The 25,337-nt window shown below is 42.2% G+C and overlaps 1 protein-coding gene across 1 annotated transcript in view; it reads right to left on the reverse strand.

Moving 5' to 3' along the window:
• Window positions 1-853: 853 nt before the first annotated feature.
• The window catches only part of Tmem170b (transmembrane protein 170B), a 38,423-nt gene continuing 13,939 nt past the window's right edge, over window positions 854-25,337 (reverse strand). The window contains exons 2-3 of the mRNA XM_052727138.1: window positions 14,372-14,542; window positions 854-8,298 (exon numbers count right to left, since the gene is read on the reverse strand). Coding sequence (XP_052583098.1) covers window positions 8,168-8,298; window positions 14,372-14,542 — 302 coding nt within the window. The 3' untranslated portion in view covers window positions 854-8,167. The remainder of the gene's footprint in view (window positions 8,299-14,371; window positions 14,543-25,337) is intronic.

The following is a 25,337-nucleotide window of genomic DNA, read 5'->3' on the forward strand; positions in this document are numbered from 1 at the left end:
CCAATAGGGTCAGTGACATTCATAGGAAGTGACTGTCCACTCCCTTCTTAAGATGGGTGAGCCTGGCACCCTCCTCAGAAATCCCTTTAAAAAAAAAAACATATTCTGCCTCAAATGTGACAGTCCAAATCCTGAGGCTCCACAATGCCAAGTGTGTGCTACAGTTCTCCAAAACTCTCCATTTTTATGTTGAACTTTCTCCACCATGTAGGTTTTGGAGACTGAACTCAGGTCATCAGATTTGGTGGTGAGCATCTTTACTCAGTGAGCCATCTCTCCAGGGCTACCTTCATTTTGGAGACAGTCTTTCCTGGACCATATTCACATCAGTCAGGACTGGCTAAAGAGTAAGGCCAGGAATCTTCCCGTCTCCTATTCCCTAGTGCTTGCGTTATAGGAACACGCCATAGATTTTGGCTTTTCACATGTGTGCTGGAATATGAACAAGGCCAGCAGTATTGACTGAGCCATCACCCCAGTCCCACGGCATAATTTTTTAGAACAGTGATTCTTAGAAATAAATGCTTATGTGGCCTAGGATTAGTTTAGCACCGACTGACTACTGGCAAATATAAGCCAGGCCAAATTTGTCTTTCAACTTGTTGCTTACCTTTTCAATACTTTCACAGTCCACAGGTGAAACTGGCCCAGAAAAAACAGCAAACGATCAGGAGAGGTCATGTTATTGTGTTTTCTATGGCTTTTGTGGTACCAGAGATTGAACCCAGGATCTTACAAATGCTAGACAAGCATTGCAGCTCTGAGCCATATCACTGGCCTATGAGAATACAGAGTCCACTGTGAGTGAGTTGAGAGGATACAGACTTTAGACAGTCAAGAGTACAGCACTGTGTAAAGCTTTTGAAGACAGGTTTATTTATATATAAGTGCATGAAATTGAATACAGAAACTTTATTAAAATACTGTATATTACAAATTTTAATCCAATAAATTCTGTGTAATGACACAATAAATTCTGTGTACGACATTGAAGTGCTGGGTTCAGTTTAACAGATGTTCTGTGTGTTGTCCTCAGTTCACCCTGTATACTACAAAGAGAAGAGCCATGTGCGGCTCTCCGAAGTTGTCCTGGGACCAGACGCGGGATGGTGTGAGTTGTGCATCTTTACAGCAGTGGATTGACTGCAGTCTCATCTTCGCAGGCCAACTTTCAAGGATCAAGATAACTTGCATATGTTTATTGCTGCCCTTTGAAGAAAATGTGTGGTGAAAAATAATTTAAAATAAGGACCAGCATCTCTGAGGCTAACCCGATGCTTACTGCAATTAAAATACTTAAAATTCACTGCAAAATTTGTGTTCTCCAGGGAGTTATGCTATATATACAATGAAATTTGTACATGACTTGGGAAATAAAAAAATTGCTCATATAAAATTAAAAATCAATAGTATACAATATTTACAGCCGGTTAGGTATTACATATAAACATATTTTAAATAATCCTTCAAAATGAAACTGTTTTATGTAAACATGCAGTACACATCTTCATACAGTGTAGTTTATAGTCTTAACAGAAGGGGAAGTTGTGTTCACATAATGCAGGTACTTCATCAAACACTCTTGCTTGAGTATCACCCTCCAATGTCTATTCTTCCTGTCTTTAAGCTTCACAGTACATTTAGTATTTTTATTGTAAAAATAAATCCCTGATGGCAAACGTATTTCTAAAGGTTACATAAAGTCTGTCCTTGTACTACAATATTAAACTAACACTGTTCACACAGGAATCTCTAGTTTACCATAAAACTCAGCTTTAAAATCCCACATTTAATTTGCTTGACTACATATTTCCCCGTTTCATACTTGCTTGGAAAATGAAGAGCGAGCCAACAGGAAAGGGAAATGCTGCGTGATGAAGGACAGTGAAAGCAGTTGTCTCCTGTCGTAGTTGGTGGCTGACTAGTTCCTAGGGAACCCTAAGAAGGTAGCAGTTGGACTGTCTCAGTGGCCCTTCCTAAGCCTGGAGTCTCACTGTAGGTGGAGTGCACAAACAAAGCCAGCTCACTGGTGCCAACCCCAGCCCCCTACGTACACTCTGCAAAAGGTTCTTAACTTTCAAGACACTGAGACATCATTTAGCTTTTAAAAATTGTACTGTGGTTCAGCTAAATGATTCATCAGTGGGCTGAGAGCTACTACAATTTTAAAGTGAGTTTCTTAGTATTATCTGCCGGATCAATTATACTTGCTACTTAAACAAAGCCACATAACTTCAAAGCTGCTCCCTCATCCTGGGACATCTGAAGGCTGAGGTTAATACGAGGGTAGAAGCACAGGTGAATGTTCTGTCAGATTATATGGCTAAAATGAGCAACAGGGGAACTTCCTATTTATCCATCTAAACAGGTGGACCTCAAGACCAAAGGTGCGTACTGGGGAGAGAGTCAGACTGTTTCTCTATTTCTCCCTGAAATCGCATCCACTATCATAAACACTGAAAAAAAGCTATGCAAACAAAAGCCTCCAGTTGTCTTTCCAGGAAGAAAGCTTTAAAACTGTTCCATCCCAACCATATTGAGTGATGGAACGTAAACATTTTGATTTAAAATGAAGGAGCCAAGCACAGTGGCACACACCCCTAATCCCAGTACCTGAGAGGCTGAGACAGGAGGATCACAAGTTCAAAACTAGCCTGGGCTATACAGTGAGTGAGCCCCTACCTCAAATACATAAAACTTAAAATAAAAGCAAAACAAAATGTTTTAATATCAGTAGTAGTCCCAAGCTACTGCTCATTTAGACAGGGCTCTAAAAAAGTTAATTTTTAAACAGTAATTACCAATACACATCTAAGATGAAAGGACTCTGGTTCTGGGTTAGATGATCACACATCAGAACTCCTCTTTCTGGTATTTATGCCGTACTGTTTCCCAGCTGACATTAGGAGGGAAAGGACTCTGGTTCTGGGTTTAGATGATCACACATCAGAACTCCTCTTTCTAGGTATTTATGCCGTACTGTTTCCTAGTTGACATCAGAGACCTGGGAACTCCCCAAAAGGGGAGAGTGAGACTACATACACTAGCTGTGGGTACAGGACAGCATCTAAAGGAAAACAGGAGCATCACACTGTCCTTCCCTCCGTCACCCCACCCCCACCCCACCCCACCTGACGCCTTCAGCTACTTCCTTTTCCATGAGCTAACCATGGCATAATACAGGCACAGAATGCTCACTCTAGACCAGCACTCCAGCTTCTGTCAAGGAACTGTGACATTGAAATAATAATGAGAGAGACTGTTACAGAAACTGCTAAATAAATCAGTTCAGAAAACCACTAGATAAGTTCAACACATGTACCACACACACAGGTAAAGAATGTGAGAGCCAATCTCCTAAATTAAGAAATTATTCTGGATCACAGCTCAGCTTGTTCAGAAAGGTGAATGCTGCCCTACCCCCACAAAGAGGTAGCACTTCCTGTTTACTGAAAACATTTCAAATATTAAGCATTAATTCCTCCCAAACAAATTCTAGCTATGTTCTGTCATAGGCAAATTCAGAAACCAAGACACCACACTGGATTACCTAGGGGGAACAAGGATCTCCAAGGGAGGAGGGCAAATCCACCACACACAAAATGCACCATGATTTTAAGTGCATGTGTTTGGTAGAGCCCACACTCCCTAGAGTGAAATATTAGCAAACTTGTATCTCACTGGAGTTTAAATTCTTAACAGGATGGAGGAACTATGCTTGCGGAACGCAGGGAACCTCATCACACATGCTTTTGTGCACTGACCTCTTAACAATTCCTCCTCTTTCAACTTCCCTCTGTTGCAAATGGTATTATTCACACACATTTAAAAAACATTATATTTTAAAATCAAATAATGTCCTTTATATTCTGAACAGTTTCAAAAGGATGAGAAATTCTGGACAACCAGGAGACTACTAGATGATGTCACGTCTCACCACTGAGAATGTAACCAAAACCCTTGATTTTAAAAAGTAACAGCACTTTACTCAGTTACACTTAACTTGTGTTACCATACTTCTCTGCAATCTAAACCCATGAGAAATTCCCCAGTAATTTCCCTGTATTCCTCATGTCTTACAAACAAAATAAATAGGAGTGCTTCCAAATATTGTTTGAGACATTCTTCAAAAAGGTTTTCAAATGGCAATAGCACTGTCTGCAAACAGTTCAGAAAGTGTTCTCAGCATCTTGTCACTCCCTCCATTATAAAATGGTCATAAGTTTAAGATAATGGTTTTTTTTTTTAGGTTAAATAGAAAATAGGTAATAAACAAACCAACAGTGACAGGATACAGAAGTGCCAAATGCTCAGGATGACAGGTGACAGGTGACCAGGAGAGGTGAGGAGCTACAACAAGGGCAAACCTTTGGATAACGGAAAGAGTCAATGAAGGTTTGGAGTCAATCCAAAGAAGTAGGAGACGGCAGCGGAGGAAATGCTGGCCACCTCTACTCTTCCTGTAGTAAGCAGCGGTGACAACCTCATAGTTTCCTCCTGTCTGCCCTGCACCACCAACTCCCCGAAGTACCCTTAGAAGAGTTACCTGCTGACTTTAAGAAGAGGAGGTGCCAAAAGCAAGGCTACAGGAAAGGTTTGTTTCCTTTCTTAAAATATACAGAAAGACATGAAATGGATGAAGAGAGGTAAATTTTACAAAACATCATCTCTAATGGGTATCACAAAAATGAACTGTAAATTCTATTGACTGTCTTCTGAGCACTTACTGTCAGATATGCATTCTTTTACCCAGGAGAAATTCATCAAAGTCCAGAGTGAAACCTGAAACTAAGAGTGGTTAAATGATGCTCAGATCAGAGGGAACAAGGCGACAGAGCCTAGACTCAAGACTGCAGCACTGGCTGAGAATCTAGTCCTTTCTCCCCTAGCTCCCCTTAGAGCAACATCTAAGACACTGCAATGCCCAATTCAGAGGATGAGATGGGAAAACAACAACTAGTTCACAAGAGGAAGAGAAGGATGAGTCTCAGGAAGCAACAAGGTACTAGCCCAAGCTATTTAGGGCTTGAAATTGTTTAGCCAGTTCCTGGTGGACTCGAGTGAGGGAATCCTATTTCAGCCGTCTTTGTACATAGGAGATGGGAACACACCAAACTGAGCTAGGTAGTGAGTGCCAGTCTGGGTACCTTAAAGAGGCCACCCTACCTTCCACTGCAAATGAAAGGTCCTGGAAGCACTGTTTCCTATAGCATTTTTTTTAAATCTTAAATCATCCAGTGAACCTTCTTTCCTTTCATAAATAAAACCTCCCAAGGGCTTGGAAAAGAAGCCGTGGAATTCTGCATTGCAAATACTAAGAAAGTATCCTGGATAAGACTTTAACACTGGATTATACATATGAGAATTCAAATTAACAATGACACTTTAAATGGAAATGAATGCAGGCATCAGGTCCCCTGAGAAGCCAATGGAACTGTGCCAGGGCCCATGACCTGCACCTCTTTCTTGAGAAGTTAACAGGCTTCACTTGTAACTTACATGAGGCCCTGGTGCTAAAGAGTTTTCCTTTGTCATGAACGAAATTTACTGCTAGACCATGGCCGAGTTTTCAGAACATGGAACCTGACTATGTTGGTGGAAGCTTTTGTCATGTCCCAAACAAGGGTCTCCAGCAAAAATCCTAAACACCCTCCAGTCTATTTAAAAGATCCTTTAACTGAACAAATATATCAACTTCTCCAATAGGAAAATGTTCATTAAACAAAGCTTTCCAATTGGACCGTATTCATATATAGATATCTATATATGTATATAATGATATACTTGTGTGTGTGTGTGTGTGTGTGTGTGTGTGTGTGTGTATATCATTAAACATTTGTCTCTATAAGAAATGGCTATCTTCTTGAAAACTTCACCATATAAACAGCTATTTAGACAGTTTCATAAATCCATACTATTCAACTGCATTTCAAACTACCAAGAGTGACAGTTACACAAAATCCCAATGGAAATAACTGAAGAAATTAAAAATGCCCCTCAAAATAAAAGTACACACACATACACACACAAACACAATTCTTAATGCAAATCAGCTTGACAATGAGATGACTTCAGGACAGTCTATAAAATGATAACCCTCTCAGACTTTCATCCTAGAGCAGAAACAGGAGCTCAAACCTTTTTGGTCCATTCATTCACATATTCAATGTGTCAAGCTAATTTCTAGTTAATTTTAGGTTATAAACACTGGGCTCCATATTACCTCCTATGATAACTTTCTTAGATCATAAAATAACCATGTTAAAATAATTATTTGTTCTGTACATGAGGAAGCACTGTCCATGTTAGCAATTTTCCTGCTGGTACACGAAGCTCTGAATTCTGGACAAGCTGCTTGAGGGAAGAGCAGAAATCAGCCAACACGAAAGGAGAACCAGGTCTATCTGGAAAAGATGCCTAGGTTTCACTTCAGAAAGCATGAAGAATATAAAGAACACATGGGAGAAACAGCAGGCTTGTACACAGAATCCATCTCTAGACTTGTTTTCCCACATTTCTCAGGGTGAAGACTTGCTGATTGGTTGATTTGGGGGGTTGTTGAATTTCCAAGTCACATTATAAACTGGTTTATGTACTGGCAAAAGCAGCCCCTCCAAAAACTGTCAATATATTCTTTTGCTAGAGAAAAGGGGTATGGATAATAAAAGTCTTAAAACTAAATTAAGTTAAAGAGCTTAGGGTGCTCCATTATTTTTTAGCTTACTTACAAATTCATAATCTCTACAATGGATATTCTCTTAAGTTAGCACACTGTAATCACAACTAGTTAACCATCTTCCCCGCCCCCCACAATACTCAGTTCAACCAGGGTCTGTACTTTCCCGACTTCTTGTATTCATAACCAACAACTGTGTATTTTTATAAACCTCCTAAAAGGTTTTACAGACAAATTCTATATTTTAGAATTTTAATGAGTGTGATCCAAGACACTATTTGACTCAGGTAATAACTTAGAAACACGAACTCAAATGACACCCCTGAAATGAGCCCTCAGACAAAGGCTCTGTGCTGTCTTGATACACTCTGACGAACTGCCAACTTGTAAGTGATACACTATGTCCGTCCCCCAGTTTTTATTTAGTGTAATCCTAACCCCACCACACACACAGAGCAAGAGAGTTCCTGTTCTTCCTATGTAAGGTACTTATTACTCTTCTATAAATGAGGCATTTTAAATCCCAGAGCCTAATTTAGGCCACTCTCTAAGCAGTTAGTACTCCGGAATCAAAGACTGCCGAAACGTGTACACGTACAACACAATCCTACCACAACATGAGTTAGAAGGTCGTGTTCTGTGACTTATGAGGCAAGAACTTTCTTAGAAGGGTTGAAGAATGCAACATGCATTTCAGACTTCTTACAAAATTTATAAGAAAAATTTCAAATGATGTTTTATGACACACAAGTGACAATGTGTTTGAATCCATATAAATAGAGTATGATGTACAGGGAAACCATTAAAAGGGTGAAAGTCACTGCAAAGTATGCACCCTTCAAGTCTATTTGAGTTCTTAGAACAGCTCAGCTAGTCTTCCATTAAGAAGACTACTGTTTTTCACTTAAATTAAATAACAACACATAGACATATTAAAGCCCCAAGTCCCAGAAACACTCAGCTTTAACAACCAAATGCCTTCCTTAGTACTGAAAGCCTGGTGTTCGGCATTCATACAGGAGTGAACATGACAAAACAAAGTCTGACTATGTTACCTGAACCCATGTCAAGTACATTCACAGCACTCACCTACATCTACACTTGCAAACTGTCACATGATCGATGTTAACAGAAAGAAAAGTTTGGCACATAGATCAGTTTCTCAAAACGTCCCTGTAACTTAACACAACACTGTTGAGAAGGATGACCTCACACCAATGTTAACCTGATTGGCAGCTAAACAAGGTGCTTTTTCTTGCAGCTTCACAGAGTGTCCTGTGCACCTTGCCTGGGATGGAGGCACGTAAGGTGCAGTGCGGTAGTGCAATCACTTGAACGCCAGAGGGCAGGCTTTCCACACAGCTCAAGTCTTCCCTAGGTTTGACTTGACGGGTCCCTGCTTGTACAATTTCATTTCAGCTGGTTAACAACGCCATTTCCGGGGAAGCTGTACATCTATTTCCTTAGTTAAGAAGACATTCCCTCAGAACCTCAAAGTGTCGCGAGGATCCTTGAAAAGGAGATGATAAGGGTCAGTACAGTCTGCCCCACGCCCCACACCAGGGCTTCCAGGGGAGCCATGTTCTTCCCAGCCACTCTGTAGATGCCTGCCACTGCTGCACCTGTGAGGGAAGCAGAGCACAGGGTCACCAGGGCACCACCTGCCACACGGCTGCTGCAAAGGTCACCTTTCAGTTTACCAAAGCAGAATACTTCAATACATCCTCGCTCTTCTATGTGACTGGTTAAAAGTTACTACCTTTACTACACAACACATAATCACTGAATTCAAGAATGGCTTTTTCAACTCAGTTATAATACACAGCTTATGCTCTCATCCCTTTTAATGTGAAAACTGTTTTAACAACTGCCACTCGTATTTTACTCCAGAATAAACTCTCATCCCCTTTCATTCATATATATAAATATATATGGTATGTGTATGTACGTACACACACACACACACACACACACACACACACACACACACACACACACACACACACGAAAGGAAAGAATTAGGTGCTGCCCTGGAACTCTCTGCACTAATTCTCGCCAGTAGCCATGGCATGGGAAAGCCTATCAGTGTCTCACAATACAACTAATGGTATTGGAATAACTCAGTAGCCATCTGGAAGAAATAGACTGAAATTCCTACCTCATACCATTCCATCAGGCAGACTAAAGAACAAAATGCTAAAAATAAATAAAACCACAACTATAAACTATGAAACACAAGCGAATGGATTTAGTATCCTAGGAAAGAGGTGACCTTAAAACCATGGTGGTGGGGGAAGGGAGGAGAAAGGAAGAAAAAGAAAAGAAGGGGGCGGGGAGTAGTAGAAAAGAGAAAAGGAAAAGGACCAGGCATAGTGGCGCACATCTTTAATCACAGCTCTCACGAAGCAGAAGCAGCTGGTTCTCAGTGAGTCCCAGGCCAGCCAGGGTTACACAGGTTACACAGTGAGATCCTTCCTCAAAAGTCAAACAAATGTGGTCTGGAGAAATGGCTCAATGGCTAACAGCACTGGCTGCTTTTGCAAAGGACCTGGGTTTAATTCTTAGCACCCACACAGTGGCTCATGACTACCTGTAACTCCAAGGGACCCAACACCCTGTTCTGGCCTCCATGGGCATCAGGCACACAAGTTGTGCACATACACACACACACACACACACACACACACACACAAAAAAAAAAAAAAAAAAAAATTTAAACGAAACAGCAGAAGCCCTAGATGCAGAGAATGAGCTCTGCACTCCAGAGGCAGCATTGTTGTGCCTAGGAGCCCACGCTTCTGTCTTTAACTTTCTGAACTTTCCTGACACTCTTGGACAAGCCTCGATAAGAGCTGTGCATATTTTACTCTTTCTACTTTGTGCAGTAATTTGGATTGGGGGGGTAAATATTCTTTAAAATTTTGGTGGGGTGACATGAATAGCAAATTTAGGTCTGGAGATGGGGGAGGGGGCCCTTCAGCATTTCAAAGATTTAAAAGTGTTTCTGTTCCATTAGTGCTTTCTATTTCTCCGAATGCCAATTTTGACCAATTTTAAGTTTGTAAATTCTTTATCCTTTACTACACTTTGGTTGTTTCCTCAGTCCTGGTCTGTATTTGACTGTCTTAACACTAAGCCTGTCAGCAGTCTATATCTCTCCAGAGCACCAAGTCTTTGTGAATCCTAACTAAACACAACTAGCCAAGCATCACAGTATTTCCTCAACCAATACAACTAAAGTATGACCAAAAAGCACATGCACACCAGTTGTAAGATGATGTTTAGGATTTAAGCAAAACACAGTCCTCCCACTGAGGAAAACAGTTTAATCTCTAATGAAAGGGTAGGTAAGTTCCGTAAGTGAACACGTCACATATCCTAACATTCCAGAGCTTCCCAAGAAAGTTCTAATAAAAACCACACTTGTGCTTTTGAGGGAATTTAGCAGACATACTCTAAAATTCACATGAAGAAACAGTTCATGAACAGCTAACTTTGAATTACCTAGGACACACGACACCATACGACACCATACCACCTCCATGACACACTACAAAACCAGAGGCCTAGGAAATGTGGCCTTGCCAAGAGATGGATCCTTGGGCCTTGAGAATACAGCAATTCAGAAGGCGGCACCCACAGACTGATCAGCAACTGGTGAGTTACTTCAGTGGGTGCTGGGGTGAATAGTGACTTACCATGTATGAGGGGGTCCCACCTAATGCTAAAACCAGAGGTAGACTTGGGCCAGGACTGAGTTCAGACACCTGTTTCTGGGAATAGTTTTCTCTGAAGAGTGATGTCCATTCATTTTCCCACATCCAGGCTTTGTGCTGCAACAGCAGGCTGGAGTAACTGGGATCACTGCCTCCCGAGTCTGAAACATTTACCATCTGTCCCTTTAGGAAGATTTTTGATGACTCCTGCTCTAGATGAATTAAAGACTTACTATAAGAAGTAAAGATATAAAATAAAGAATATATATCAAAGTGCCTTTTTTTCTGGTGTGAGATAGAATTTCTTAAAGGCCCAAATTATAAACCATAAGTGTGTGGGGGGGACCCTGTAAGCTGATTACATTGCTATTTAAACATTTCTACTCAATAAACTCACTGGACAAAGGGCACTGGGAAGAGCCTGGGAAAAGGTATTTGCAAAGTCCCATACCAGGCGAAGCTCTCAGCCTGCACATATGAGAAGCAGCTGTAATGGAGTCAGAAGGAAACAGGTGCATCCAAAGGAAAGCACAGAGTTAAGCGATGTGTACAGGGGAAAACTCAGAATTGCGGGTGGAGGAAGAGATGCTGAGACCCACCGGTATACAGAGAAACACAAATTAAATCAATAAAAAGCTGTTACTCTACACCTTTAGATTGGCTTAAATGTTTATAAAAAATTAGCCAGCTAAAATTGGGCACTATAAAGAAATAAATACATTTTGTTTTCTTTTTAAAATTTTATTTGTAATGGGGCATGGTGGCGAATGCCTTTAATCCTAACCGTCCAGAGACAGAGGCAGGCAAATCTTCAAGTTCCAAGACAGCCAGGGCTACAAAGAGAAACCCTGTCTCAAAACAAACAAACAAACAAAAAAAAACCAAAAGATAAACCTTTATGTATGTGGGGGGGGGGGGGGGGTGTGACGACACGGGACAGGTTGTGTGTGCCCACATGTAGAGGTAGAAGAGGATGCTGGCATCCTGGGTGCCCTCTACTGTCACTCTGCTTTATTCCCTTGAGACACTGAACCCCACTGAACCAGAAGCACACCACTTTGCAGCTAGGCTATCTAAGCAAGGGTCAGTGAGCCCCTAATCTCCAAAGCCCCCACCCCTCACCAGTGCCGGGGCTCCAGGCTTGCATGGCCATACCCGGGGTTTTGCATGGGAGCTGGGGACCAACTCAGGCCCTCCCATTTACGCAGCAAGTACTCACACCCACTGAGCCCCCTTCCTAACACCACCTCTGTTTTTGGTTTAAATCAAATCTGGCAGTATCAATATTAACCAGCATGAGAAAAACAAGCAAACAGAAAATCCAACCACACATCACATTTTCTTGGAAATAAAATCTAAGTAACAAATACAGTGGATATATGCCAATATTCATCCCATCAGTGTCTTACTGATAAGGATGATATTCCGCAACTGTTAAGTTCAGTGTAGAGCTATGTATAAGCCACCAACAAGCTACATTAAGAAAAGACATAGAGGGGCTGGAGAGATGGCCCAGTGGGCAAAAGCACTGGCGGCTGCCCCTCCAGAGGACCTGGGTTTGAGTGGTGGCGCATGGCCACCTGTAAATCTAGTTCCAGGGATCTGACATGCTCTTCTAGCCTCTGAGAACACTGCACACATGTGCACACAGACACACATGCAGGCAAAACACCCATACACATAAAATAAAAATTGAAAAGATTTTTTTAAAAAGATAAAAAAGGAAGATACACAGCTAAATATTATAGCTAGTTTTCTTAATTCATGGTTGCAAGTAAAAAAAAAATGCTGACAAAATATTTCTGTGTATTCTTGCTAACCTAAGAACCAAATTTTTATTTGAAATTTGTGGCAGACTTACATTTTCAAGGATTTTAAAATATTTCATTGCAGTTTTAAAAATTACTAGCTTGTTGGGTAGTGGTGGCACAAGCCTTTAAGCCCAGCACTTGGAAGGCAGCAGCAAGTGGATCTCTGTGAGGCCAGCCTGGTCTACACAAGCGAGTTCCAAGACAGACAGGACTAACACAAAGAAACCCTGTCTCAAAAATCCAAACCAACCAACCAAACCATTAACTTATTGTTATATTCTCGATGGAACTGAAAGTGGTTATATGCATACACCCATATTAGACATAAACAGAAGTAGAATTAAATACCTCACACACCCTTCAAAATCTTACAGTGACACACACATGCACAGCGTCTACAACATCTGAGCAAACCCTCCTCCCTCCTCTGCTTATGGACAACAGTAGCCCACAGTCTTTAAATGTCAGTCACCACAGTGCACAGTACACAGTGCACAGTGCACAGTGCACAGCCGTCACCTAGCGCAGATCCTGACACAGCACTGGCTCCACGTGGACCTCTTAATTCCTCTTCCTTCCCCTTTATTCTCCCTTCTGACCCTCCCCACTTCCTCCCTCCTTTTCCTCCTTCGCTCCATCCACCCAGCCGACAGTATTCACTCTTATTAGTGGTTTTATTAGTGGGTGTGGCCGTGAGAGCCTGCTCTCTGAGTTTTCTCTTGCTTCTTTTCATATACTCCATATACAGTTATAGGACAAAATGTCTAACTGAAGAGCTTACCCCGTATCAACCCCCTGTAAAATATCTCTCTGCGGCCTGGAAATGGCTCAGAGGTTCAGAGCACTCACTGCTCTTGCAGAAGACCTCAGTTCAGTTCCCAGCAACCATGTGGCAATTAACAACCACCAGTAACTCTAGTTCCAGAAAATCCAGTGCCCTCTTCTGGCCTCTGTAGATACTGCATGCACACAGTGCACAGATGTACGGGCAGGCAAAACACCAAAAGGAATCTCTTAAAAGGGAAAATAAAAACATGCATTTGCAGGAAAAAAAAATCCAACTTTTCTGGTTAGCCTTTCAAAACCCTTTAGCAGTCACTCCAGTCTCTTTCCAGATGACTCTCCTATGACCCTAGCAGCCGGACCTGGGCCTGGGCCCTCATTTCAAACCTGACCTGTGACAAGGTAGACAAGAAACCACAGGATAAGGTCACACAATGCCCCCAAATAAGCCAACCCAGGAAACCAAACAGTAAAGACGGGATTAAAGGAGAAAGAGAGAGAGAAATCACTCTTTCCCACAGGTGTTTCATTATGGTTGATGTCAGGAGACAACACAGGTAGACCTGCTTCCCTCTTCAGACAAGATATGCTAATCCCTCAGGAATGGGTTTACTATAAAGGTAAGGCCTTCCTCCTACTGTGGCCAGAATCAACTCAAAGAAATCTCTCATGGAGAACCCCAAAACAGATGCAGTGTAGCAGTGAGTTGTCCCCGCGGGTGCCACTTAAGTGTATGAGAAGTCCCCAGCTGTAGGCACAACCTAGTAAGACAGCAGTGTGGGGCTCCCAGGATGCAACTGGCTTCTGCTCAATCAGCAGCCTCAGAAACCAGAACTCTGAAGAGCTGGGTAGAGTAGGGCCAAGTTCAGTGTCAGGGGAACAAACCCAGGTGACGTGTAAGAGACAGCTCAGAAAACTTGTACGTTTCCTGGAGCAGAGAAGTTTTGTCACAATATGTGGTACAAGAAGAAATGCAATTCTAGGCTGCTGTCACAGGCAGATGACCCTACAGACTCAAAGGCCATAGTTTCCTGTTCGTAAATGACAACTGTTACTGATGTATTTTAGTGCCCATCTTCCTTCCTTAGTAAACAGTAGGTGTCTTTAAAGCAGAAACTACTTTTTCTACAAAACACTTTCAGACTGAACCACTCTGCCCCCTGCCAGCGCCATTCCCCGTGAATCCCCAGAGTAAATCTTCACACAGTGAAGTGCAGCTATCTGTCTGGTGAGTTCGTGAACTCCTCTTTGTCTTTGAGGCCCTGGGTTGTAAAGTGCTGAGGAGGAGTCTACATGAAAGATAAGGCTTCTTTTACCCTAAGGACAGTACTGACCAAAACAATTGCATATAAAATTACATCCCTCAAAGAACCAAGTCGACTTACTAGTAATCATAGCTCCAGTCACAGAGGCCAGAAAGCCGACGCTGACAGCAATGACAGAGATCACTCTGCCCTGCCTGTGCCTCTGCAGCATCACAAACATCAGCACGCCTGCAGCACCGTGGACAAACAGAGAGGAGAAGAGAGCCCAGAGGAAGATCCAGTACCACATCTCTGAAAGGAAAGAACAGTGTTAGTCCCACTGCAGAAATACAGATCAGAAGACCCAGTCAGCAAACAGTGAGCAGCCAGGGCTGGGGAGAAGCCTGAACAAGCCCCACATATAAAAAGGCCTAGCCTGCTGTCTGACTCATGGTATTACTAAGAAAGTCAGTGATTACCATTAATGCTAGCGCGTGATGGGGAAGAATTCCTTCATGATCTCAGAAGGTGAAGGCCACACTGCCATGTCCTCTCCATTTCCCATTTACAAAGCAACCCATCAGCTTGTCTCCTGTCTTGTAATAATCTTACCCAGGACTTTGATAATCCTTTATGCTTTCTTCAATATGCTCCCAATGGGCTGTTCACTGTTGTCTTCCTATCCAGGGACAGAGCACACCCTATATTCCGTCTTTCTAGCCGTCACTTCCTTTCTTCCAGGCCTCTGCTGCCTCCCATACCATCTACACACTTCACATGGATATTGATGCCCTGCACTGGTATAACTCCACCTCCTTGGCCATACCTAAGAGGCACATGCAACAGAGGCAGCAGCTGCTCCAGGTGGGGCCAATCCTTCCCTTTCCCTGGGAATTCTTGATGGGAATGCACTGACTCTCCTCCATCTTTGGCTAACTGAAGTTAAACCTATTTCCTCTGCATACAGTGCAAGCCACAGTACAGAAAGAAAGAAAGAAAATAGATCCATCAAAGATAAGAGGCCACCAAGTCTAGTATTTCAGTGACTTCTGAGGTCTGTCACATTACCATCCTTAAATAGACTTAACATCACAGTTTCTCTATACTAAAACACTTGTTTCATGGGAAGTAACTCAGAGAAGGTTGCTTATAACTGAAAAGCTGTCTACCATGTTTAGCCACCCTTGAGAGGGTCCTCTTTGGTATGTAGATATTCTACAAGGAAGGACTTCCTCTGATGTTTATGCTACTTGTATTTTCTGTCAGGTCACTACAAAGAGACACATTTTTAAAAATAAGCCCTATTTATTCAAACATCACGGTGGAAATTTGTAATGGTGCAATTACCACAAAAAACAAACAAACAAACAACAGTATGGCAGTTCCCCAAAAACCTAAGAGCAGAATCACCATATGGTCCAATGCCATTTTTCAGTATATATCTGTGTTGGTTAGGTTTTATTGTCAATGTGACAAAACCCAGAGTCACCTGTGGAAAAGGAATCTCAATTGAAGAATTGCCCAGATCAGACGCCCTGTTTGTGAGGAACTGTCTTGATTGATGGCTGTTTCAAGAGGGCACAGCCCACTATGGGTGGCACCATCCCTAGACTGTGTAAGAAAGGTAGCTGGGGACTGGAGAGATAGCTCAGCAGTTAAGAGCAAATTGCTTCCTAGCACCTACATGGCAGCTCACAATGTTTTAAAACTCCAGTTCAGGGGCTCCAATGCCCTTTTCTGGCATCCATGGACACCTGGTACACATACCTACATGCAAGCAAAATACTCACCCTCATAAAATAAAAATAAATAAACTTTAAGAAAGCTAGCTGACCAGTTACCATGCCAAAGTGAATAAGGGAAGTCTTACAAAGTCCCAACCCTAGATGAAGAGCTATAGTCAATTAATGACTGCTGAGAGAGGGAAAAAAATCATTCCGAGATGATCCTCTCAAATGGCTATCCAACACCAAGTGGTCAGCCCTAAAAACATATACAAACAAAACTAAGTGGACTCAGCAGGTTCGATTTATGTACTGTCTACATGTAACAAAAAGAACTAAAGAAAAATAGGAAAATGTTTGGGTAATTAGTAAAGAAGGGAGGGAGAGAAAGAGGGAGGAAGATATCGAGATAGCTGAGGATGAGCACAACAATGGACTGTGATCTGGAAGTATAAGACAAACTCTTTTCTCCCTTCAGGTGGTTTTGGTCATGGTTTTCGTCACAGCAATAGAATGAAACAACAGAAATTAGTAATAAAAAAAAGTAGGAGGACTGTGTTACTTTTTGGACTGTTTCATTGGAGAATTAGGCTGGGAAAGTTGTTGAATGTTGGAAGCAGAACTTAATGGGCTTTAGTGGAAGATAATGCTGAGAGACATGTCAATAGTAGAGGCCTGGATTATGAGGAAGCGGGGGAATGGATAGAGGCCATTCGTGTGGTATTTGACAAAGAATCTGGCTGTGTTCTGCTCCTGCCCTGAAAACTTCTATGAGGCCAGAATAAAGAGCACTGGACTCATGTATTAAGCAGGAAATTTCAGGACAGCATAGCACCAGGCCTAGGGTACGGTTATTACTGATTACTCTGATGCAAGCCTACCATGAAGAAAAGCAACAGGCAGAAAGAAAAAAAATGTGCAGCTTGGAGAGGAAGCGAGCGGCAGGAAAGGTAATAGTGCAGTAAGGTCATTTGCTGAAAAAGGTTGTGACTGTTGACAGACAAATATCACTAAAGGGAAGCTTTACTGGGATGAAGGGGACTCTGAGGGCAAGGCCTCACCCAGCTAACATACACCATGTGACAGGAGAAAGCCTAAGGGGTTCTGTCCCCAGAAAACAAACACTTAGGTAAGTTCATCCACAGCTTCAGCACACAGAAGCATCTATAGCTGTGTTCCAAGGGAAGGCCCAGGGTCCATTTCACACTGGCAGCTGACCTTGGCAGTGCCATCCACTTGGTCTGCTTTTTGATGTATGAAAGATGCACGATCAAGGAAGTCATGGGTTCTTCCTTCACAGTTTCAGAGAGCTGCTGTATCTGTCAGGGTTCTCTAGAGGAGCAAACTGATAAAATGAACCTATACATACATTAACAGGAGATTTTTTTTAACATCTGGCTAGTCCAACAACAGCTGTCTCCTGAAGAAAAGTCAAAAATCCTGTAGTTGTTCAGTTCACAAGGCTGGATGTCTCAGCAGTCCCAGGCTGGTGCTAGAGTCTCACGGAAATCCTAGAGAGCTGCCTGTCTACACTGGAATCCCAAAGTAGGTTCTACTATCAGCAAAGGAATGCCTCAGCAGCAGGAGAGATGAACTTGCCAGCCAGAGTGACAAGCATGCAAAGAACAAAAGTTCCCTTCTTCAATGTCATCTTATGTGCAAAGCCACCAGAAGGTGTGGCCTGGATTTCAAGTGGGTTTTCCAACTTCAAATGATTCAGACTTACGGTGGATCTTCCACATTAAATGATCCAATCAAGAAAAATCCTTCACAGGTACGCCCAGCTGTGTGGTTTTAGTTACTCTAGATTCAGCCACGCTTTGAGTCTTAGAAGAGACTTTGAACTTTTGAACAGGAAAGTATCTACTCCAGTAAAGACAAAGCATCCTTCCCACAGTGGAAGTGACCCAATGTAGTCAACTGCCATCAGGTCGCTGGCTGGTCACCCCAGGAAATGGTGCCATTTTGGGGACTCATTGTTGGGTTTCTAATGTTGGAAGGTCTCACACTCAGCAGCAGCTATAGCCAGGTCAGCTTTGGTGAGTGGAGGTCCATATGTTGAACCCATGCATAACATCCATCTCTGCCACCATGACCACTCTGTTCATGGGCCCACTGGGCAATGACAAGGATGGCTAGGGAAAGAGGCTGACTGTCCACAGAACTGTTTAATCCTATCTACTTGATTATTGAACTCCTCTTTTGCTGAAGTCACCTTTTGATGAGCATTTACATGGGACACACATGTCTTCACATCCTTTGCCCATTTGGAGAGATCTATCCACATACTTCTTCCCCAGATGTCTTTCACCAATTTCCCAATCTTGCTCTTTCCATGTCCCTGGCCACCCAACCAATCCTTTGGCTATAGCCCACAAATCAGTGAACAATCAGACATGTGGCTATTTCTTCTTCCAAACAAAATGTCTGATGTGTACTGCCTGAAGTTCTGCTCACTGTGGAGATTTCCCTTCGCTGGTGTCTTTCAGGGTTGTCCCTAGAGAGGGGTTGTTGTAATGCTCCAGCTGTCCACTTCTGGTGATGCCTGCATAATGTGAAGAACCATCAATAAATCAGGTCCTAGTCTTCTCTTCCTCAGTCAACTGCTCATAGAGCACATTTCATGAGGCTATAGGTACATGCTTGGGAACAAACAACATTGTAACAGGAGCAGAAATGATAGGCATTTGGACAACTTCTTCATGTAACTTGTTTGTGCCTTTATGACCTGCTTGGACTCTATCACATACGTACGTACCACTTCCATTTGATAATGGATTGCTGATGTGCACATCCTACTTTATGGCTTAGTGGGTCAGATAACACCCAGCTCATGATGGGCAGTTCAGGTAGCATGGCAACTTGGTGGCCCATTACAGTTTCCATGAAGGCCCAAAAGCAGGCCAAGAGCTGTCTCTCAAAGGGAGAATAGTTGTTTGCAGATGATGGTAGAGCCCTGCTCCAAAATCCCAAAGGTCTCGTCTGTGATTCACCTATAGAGGCCTGCCAAAGGCTCCAAACAGCATCCCTATCTGCCACTGACATCTCAAGTACCATCGGGTCTGCTAGATCATATGGTCCAAATGGTAAAGCAGCCTGCACAGCAGCCTGGATCTGTTACAGAACAGAGTCTTCTCTTATTCCAGGCCCCATACAAAGCTAGCAACTTTCCAAGTCACTTGGTATATGGGCCAGAGTAACACACCCAAGTGAGGAATATGCTGACTCTGAGGGAATGCTTCCAAGAAGATTTTAGCTCGATGATACTGGTCTCTTGTTAATCACAGCTAATAGCTCAGCCCCAGCTGACCAGCACCAACTATCCCAGTAAAGCAAAGGTGTTACTTCAACGGTTCTGGTATCTTGTTAATCATAGCAGTTTCTTCAGTCCCAGCCTACCAGAACCATAAATTCTTAACTCAAAATAACAAATGGCCCTGACAGTCATTAGGGATTCTCAAACTTCCCTCTGAAACTTCACAAGCCAGGCCTCCATTGTCTGCACTGCTCTCAACATTCTTATTTTCCAAGCTCCCATAGAACAGCTCACCAAGCTTTGAATGGTAAATGGCTTTTCCATGCTAAAGTTCCAAAGTCCTTCCACAATCCTTGCATGGTCAAGTCTGTCACAGCAATACCCCACTCCTGGTACCAAATCTGTCTTAGTTAGGGGTTATTATTGATGTGATGAAACACCATGACCAAAGCAACTTGGGGAAGAAAGGATTTATTTGGCTTACATTTCCAAATCAGTGTTCATCACTGAAGGAAGTCAGGACAGAAACTCAAATAAGGCAGGAACCTGGAGGCAAGAGTAGATGCAAAGGCTACGAAGGAGTGCTGTTTATTGGATTACTCTTCTTGACCTGCTCAGCCTGCTTTCTGACAGAACCCAGGACCACTAGCCCAGGAATGGTACCACCTACAATGGGCTGGGTTCTTCCCCATCAATCACTAATTAAGAAAATGCCCTGTAGGCTTGCCTATAGCCTGATCTTAAGGTGGCATTTTCTCAACTGAGGTTCCCTCCTCTGTGATCACTCTAGCTCGTGTCAAGTTGATATAAAACTAGCCAGCAGTCCCCCCCATACACATCCTTCATCTAGTCACCTCTGAATCACATCCTCTATAATATACAAGGAAATACTAAGTATCTCTACAAGTCTGTGGGCCACTTAGTAAATAACCAAATCCCAAGTGGAGGACATAGAAATCCCTAATTTACCTCTGGTCAGAAGTATTGATTAGGACAGGAGACTGAAACCAGCTAGGTAATTTTGGGGCAGGTCCCCCAAAGTAAAGAATTCTATGGTCCTTGGTCACAAGAAAGTCCTGGTTTCTTATCTCCTCCTAAATGAGCACCCTGCCTGCAGGCTGTGCATGAGAGAGTGTCCCAAACTCTAGTCCAGACATTCATCTCCTCTGGTGAACAGCTTTGGAGATGGAACTCCAGGTTTTCTTGGTGAAAATAAGTTATATCTATTCCCCAATTTCAGCCTATCTCCTAAATGCAATTAGGTCCCCATTCTTGAAGGGGGAATGTTACAGGAGCCTTAAAGGTCACTGAGGATGGAACCTCTCCATAATAGAATCTATTCTGGCCCTGGGTAGAGACATGCGATTCTGATCTGTGCCAAAAGTTACAATAGTATATAGTGTTGTCTCCTCCTTTAAGAGTTAATCCAGCTGGTCCTGTCAATTACCGGGCCAAGAGGCCACCCCTCAGGAAGACTCATTTACCCATGTAAAAGAGATAGACAGAAGGAGTAATTATCATCTAAATGGGATAATGTACTTTTTTCCCCAGAAAGCTCCTACTCTTCGAGCAGTCACTTAGAGAGCCACTAGCACGCAGCTACACCTTCCTACTTCCTGAATCACCTGCTCATGTAGAGCCGGAAAGTACTCATTCAGGAGGAGAGAAGAAACCCAAGAATCAAAGGTGACTTCTGTTTCCAGCCAAAGACAAGAGCTGAACTGTTCACCGCCTAGTAACTCCTTCTTTTCCTCTCTTCCTTCCACACTCTGTGCTTCTTTCCTTTTCCTCTGAAGACACACACCCTGCCCTTTGTCGTGGGCTCCTGTCTGCCATGTGGCTGCTTGCTACCCTAAGGCATGTTTCCTCTCTTCTAATTCTCATCTCCTTCCTCCTGACAGATGCTAAGATTTCCAGCTCGCCTTCCCTACTATTTTGTTTTAAAAAAAACTTTAATAAAATTATCTTGAAACTGCTTTCTGAGCTTGTTCTTAAAATTTGTATTCACAAGACTACAAGTCCAAAGAGGAGACACTAATTTCCTGAGTAACATGTGGCCTCTCAGCTGGGGCTTCCCAAAACATCCAGTATGGGGAAAATCCAGACTTTGAACTGGCATCTGGAGTGAGCCAGTCCTCTGGGACTGACCCTTAACTTGTGGGATCGGGTGTTAACTCCAGGTGGAATGTCAGAGCTGAACTGAATTATAGAACACCTAGCTGATGCTTTGAAGAACTGCTTGGTACATTGGTCACAGTCTTCCCTGTGAGAGCAGAGGAAACAATTAATGGGTTTCATCATATGTTTATTTTTTTAATCATTATTTTTAAGAGATAAGTAAGTTAAAATGTATAAAGCATGGATATAAATTTTTAACAGTTGTTTTTAAGTCAAGAATGATAAAGAAATTAAAAACCAAAAACCTGTCTTGAAAATGAAGAAGGGTACAAAAGGGCAGCCTAAGACTTACCTGTGGCAAAAGGGCTGCTCTTCACTGTGTGTCAGTAAACACACTGTGAGTGATAAAGATGCACATGCACATACACAGAGAAACACACACACACACACATACACACGAGAACAAGTACATACACAATTCTGGAGGACGCCGAGTACAGTTGGCAGAACCGAATCAGTATTAGTATCTCAGCTTCAACCCTCTGTGGGCTTTGAAGACAACCCATCAGGCCAGCTGGATAAAGGGCTAACCAGCTCTCCTACATATTATTTCCTACCGTCACTGTGGAGCTGTAATTATCTCAGAAAAAAAAGCTTAATCATGAGGAAAAGAAAGCCAGAAATACAGGGGGGAAAAAAGTGAGAACATGAACTTTCTCCTGCCACACACAGAGAACAGATTCAGAAAACTTGAAATCATTCCAAGGAAGAGACAGCTGACGTATTTTACGATGTGTGTTAAATACCACATGTACCTCCCAACAATAAAAGGCAGTGACACTGATCATTAAGAAAAAATAGACAAATCTTGACTTTTAAAGGTTTTTCTCTTTCAACTTTCAGGAAAATCGTGCTTTCATTCCATGGTCATGCCAGAACAAACAACTTTGATTAGAGTAAGTTGCATTAAGAACTCAAAAATTTAACTAGCTCAGTAGATATCTGTATATTAAAGGATATACTTTCTCAAAGTGAACCTAACAGAGTGAGAATGTAAGGAAAGGGTAAGTGTCACTGGGAAGTGCCTTCCACATCCTACTCAGGGCAAGCACGGTCTCATGGTGGTCACAAACACTCCAGTAACAGAAGTCAACAAAACCCTGTATCCCCCACCCATATACATACACTTAGGAAAGCTCAATAGATTTACTTCCCCCTGAAGGCCTCTTCCATGTCCTAGTAATACACAAGGGAATAATTCTTGACTACAGTTAACACATATCTAACATAAAAGTGGGGTTATTTGCCCACTGAATACATTAACTCTACATAATAAATGCACTTAATAAGGAAAGAAGAATTTCAAGCTTAATGTTTCATAAAGATCCAAGATATCAAAAGATCAATATACTAAAATACAACCTCAAGAGGTCCTGAGAACCAGCCCAGGGTCATCTGTTAAGCTAACTCTCTCTGAACAAACTACTCCAAAATTGAGTTTATTTTCATGGTTCCTTTTTACCCTCTCTTAATTGTACTATACCATTCATCTTAGAAAACACTGACCTCTGTTGCTAATATTTAATTAGGTTGAGAGCTACTACCATTGCTTTTAATTTCCTGACATTTCAACATGACCTTCTGGGCAAGCAAGTCTGTATGAGGACTCACTCCCCAGTGGCAATCACAGGAACCTATAATTGGCTCAAATGAAGAGAACTGCAGGACCTTAATGACAGGTGCCCATAGCCCTAGGGAAGAATGTTGCCAAATGGAGAACCTCAGCCTTTTCCTAGTTTGTTGTTTCCACCAAACAATGTATCTCTAGAATGTATTCAGTCGGAAAAGTTATCTCGGAGTATTTATATCAAAACCATCATATTAGTTAACAAAACTCTGCTCTGATATGGTATGCAGTATAATGGAATTGAAAGCACTAATCTCATTTGATCACATCACATATTTTGGGTAAATGCCAGCCAAACATATGACATCCTCTTGTGATCTTGGGCCTGTCCTATATGGCTCTAGGTATTGACCTGACTGGAGCCAGGAAAGAAAAGAGAAAAAAGACTAATACAAAGACACACAGAAAAGCAGGGACTGGGTAGGCCAGTCTCTGATGGAGAAGCCACAGCACCCCAGAAGCTCAGCAGGTTTGTTATATACAGCTGAACAAGGAGGCAGAGTAATTGCATAGAATTGAACAAGGAGGCAGGGTTATTGCATAGAGTTGAACAAAGAGGCAGGGTTATTGCATAGAGTTGAACAAAGAGGCAGGGTTATTGCATACAGCTGAACAAGGAGGCAGAGTTATTGCATACAGCTGAACAAGGAGGCAGAGTAATTGCATAGAATTGAACAAGGAGGCAGGGTTATTGCATGGAGTTGAACAAAGAGGCAGGGTTACTGCATACAGTTGAACAGGGAGGCAGGGTTATTGCATACAGCTGAACAAGGAGGCAGGGTTATTGCATACAGTTGTAGAGAGAAGCGGAGTTATTGCATACAGCTGAACAAGGAGGCAGGGTTATTGCATACAGCTGAACAGGGAGGCAGGGTTATTACATATAACTAAACAGGGAGGCAGGATTATTGCATACAGCTGAACAGGGAGGCAAGTTTAGCTAATCTCCAAATAGCCAACATCTGGCTGACAGGCAGTATTCACAACCCTAAAAGTCCCTACTCCCCTTGCTGAGCTTAACGAAATCGGGACCTGCTTACGTGTGAGCACCGGCCTGGACCACTATGCTGTATTAGAGGCAGCTGACAGCAATGTCTGCTCTGTCGGAGATGGAACAGTGTAGCTACCAAGCACTGGGAGAATTGAGAGAACTGGAAGGAGGTAACTGTTTAAGTTCCATAGCTAATGTCAACATGCAGAGTCCCACCCCCACCCTTACTTCTGTCTGCCCATTTCCCAACAAGCTCCTCCATCTGGGCAATAAAGGAAGGCGGCCACATCAGGTGACATTGCTAGTGCTAAACAAAATATAAAACAGAGAGCTAAAAAATACAACACACAAAGTAAACACTTGGAAGCGCCTCATGTAAAAGAAATCACCATAACTCACTGGAAGAGGCATGTCTTCTCCCAGAACACAACCAGCCTTCTTAGTCACCTGCCACAGGCAGAACTATCTGTAATCATCATCTTAAACTAATGATTAAACACATCATGGCAGTGTGTTTGCTTCCTTTTTGGTGAGATCTGAGAGAATTATAATTTGTCCTAGTTTCCAAACAATACTAGAAATAGCCCTGCTCCCATCTGTAATATCCCTCAGCCCTGGTTACCAAGTCACTCATTAGCCTCTATGTTTTTGTATTTAATCTGAACAAACACAGTATATGATAAATTAATCTCTTGAGACATCTAGAAAATACTGAGTAAAAATATGACAAAGAAAGGTAGACACTGGATGATCCTGCTTGTTAGAAATCAACCAAAGATTTGTTATCAGATAAGATGAATGACGGGTAACAGTATTTTAGAATCTTCACTGTTGAACAGTCTAAGATACTTCTGAACATTTGTAATGAAAATACAGTTTTTAAAAATTAGGCTTTATTATATTTTTTAATTCATCAAAAGGAGATAAAATAAAGTGATGGCAAGGTTTTTTATTTTCCATTCCAGAGAATCCAAACATATAGAAATTGGTCCCACTACATTGCTAACAGCAGAAACTTCTGATCTTATAACATATTGATTATACTACGGGATACAATTCATTTATAATTTGGTAAGACTCCCTAGATTAGGGCTAATAAATGAGCCATATCTGCTCCACACTATCTCTGAACAATCTATGGCTAAAAGTAATTGTGCCTTTAAAGAAGATATTTTAAAATCCAAAGAGCAAAATTTCAAAAATTCCTACGTGAACACCAGAATGTATGCTCAGACCATCCACGGGTGCTATCATGCTACAGAGGTGGAGTGAGTAGTGTGATACACAGCAAATTGCTCAGCAAGCCAAACATGTTTAGTAAATTTACTTCT

The sequence above is a fragment of the Peromyscus californicus genome, unplaced genomic scaffold (genome assembly GCF_007827085.1).
Source record: "Peromyscus californicus insignis strain IS unplaced genomic scaffold, ASM782708v3 Scaffold_8__1_contigs__length_139910024, whole genome shotgun sequence".
Lineage (NCBI taxonomy): Eukaryota > Metazoa > Chordata > Mammalia > Rodentia > Cricetidae > Peromyscus > Peromyscus californicus.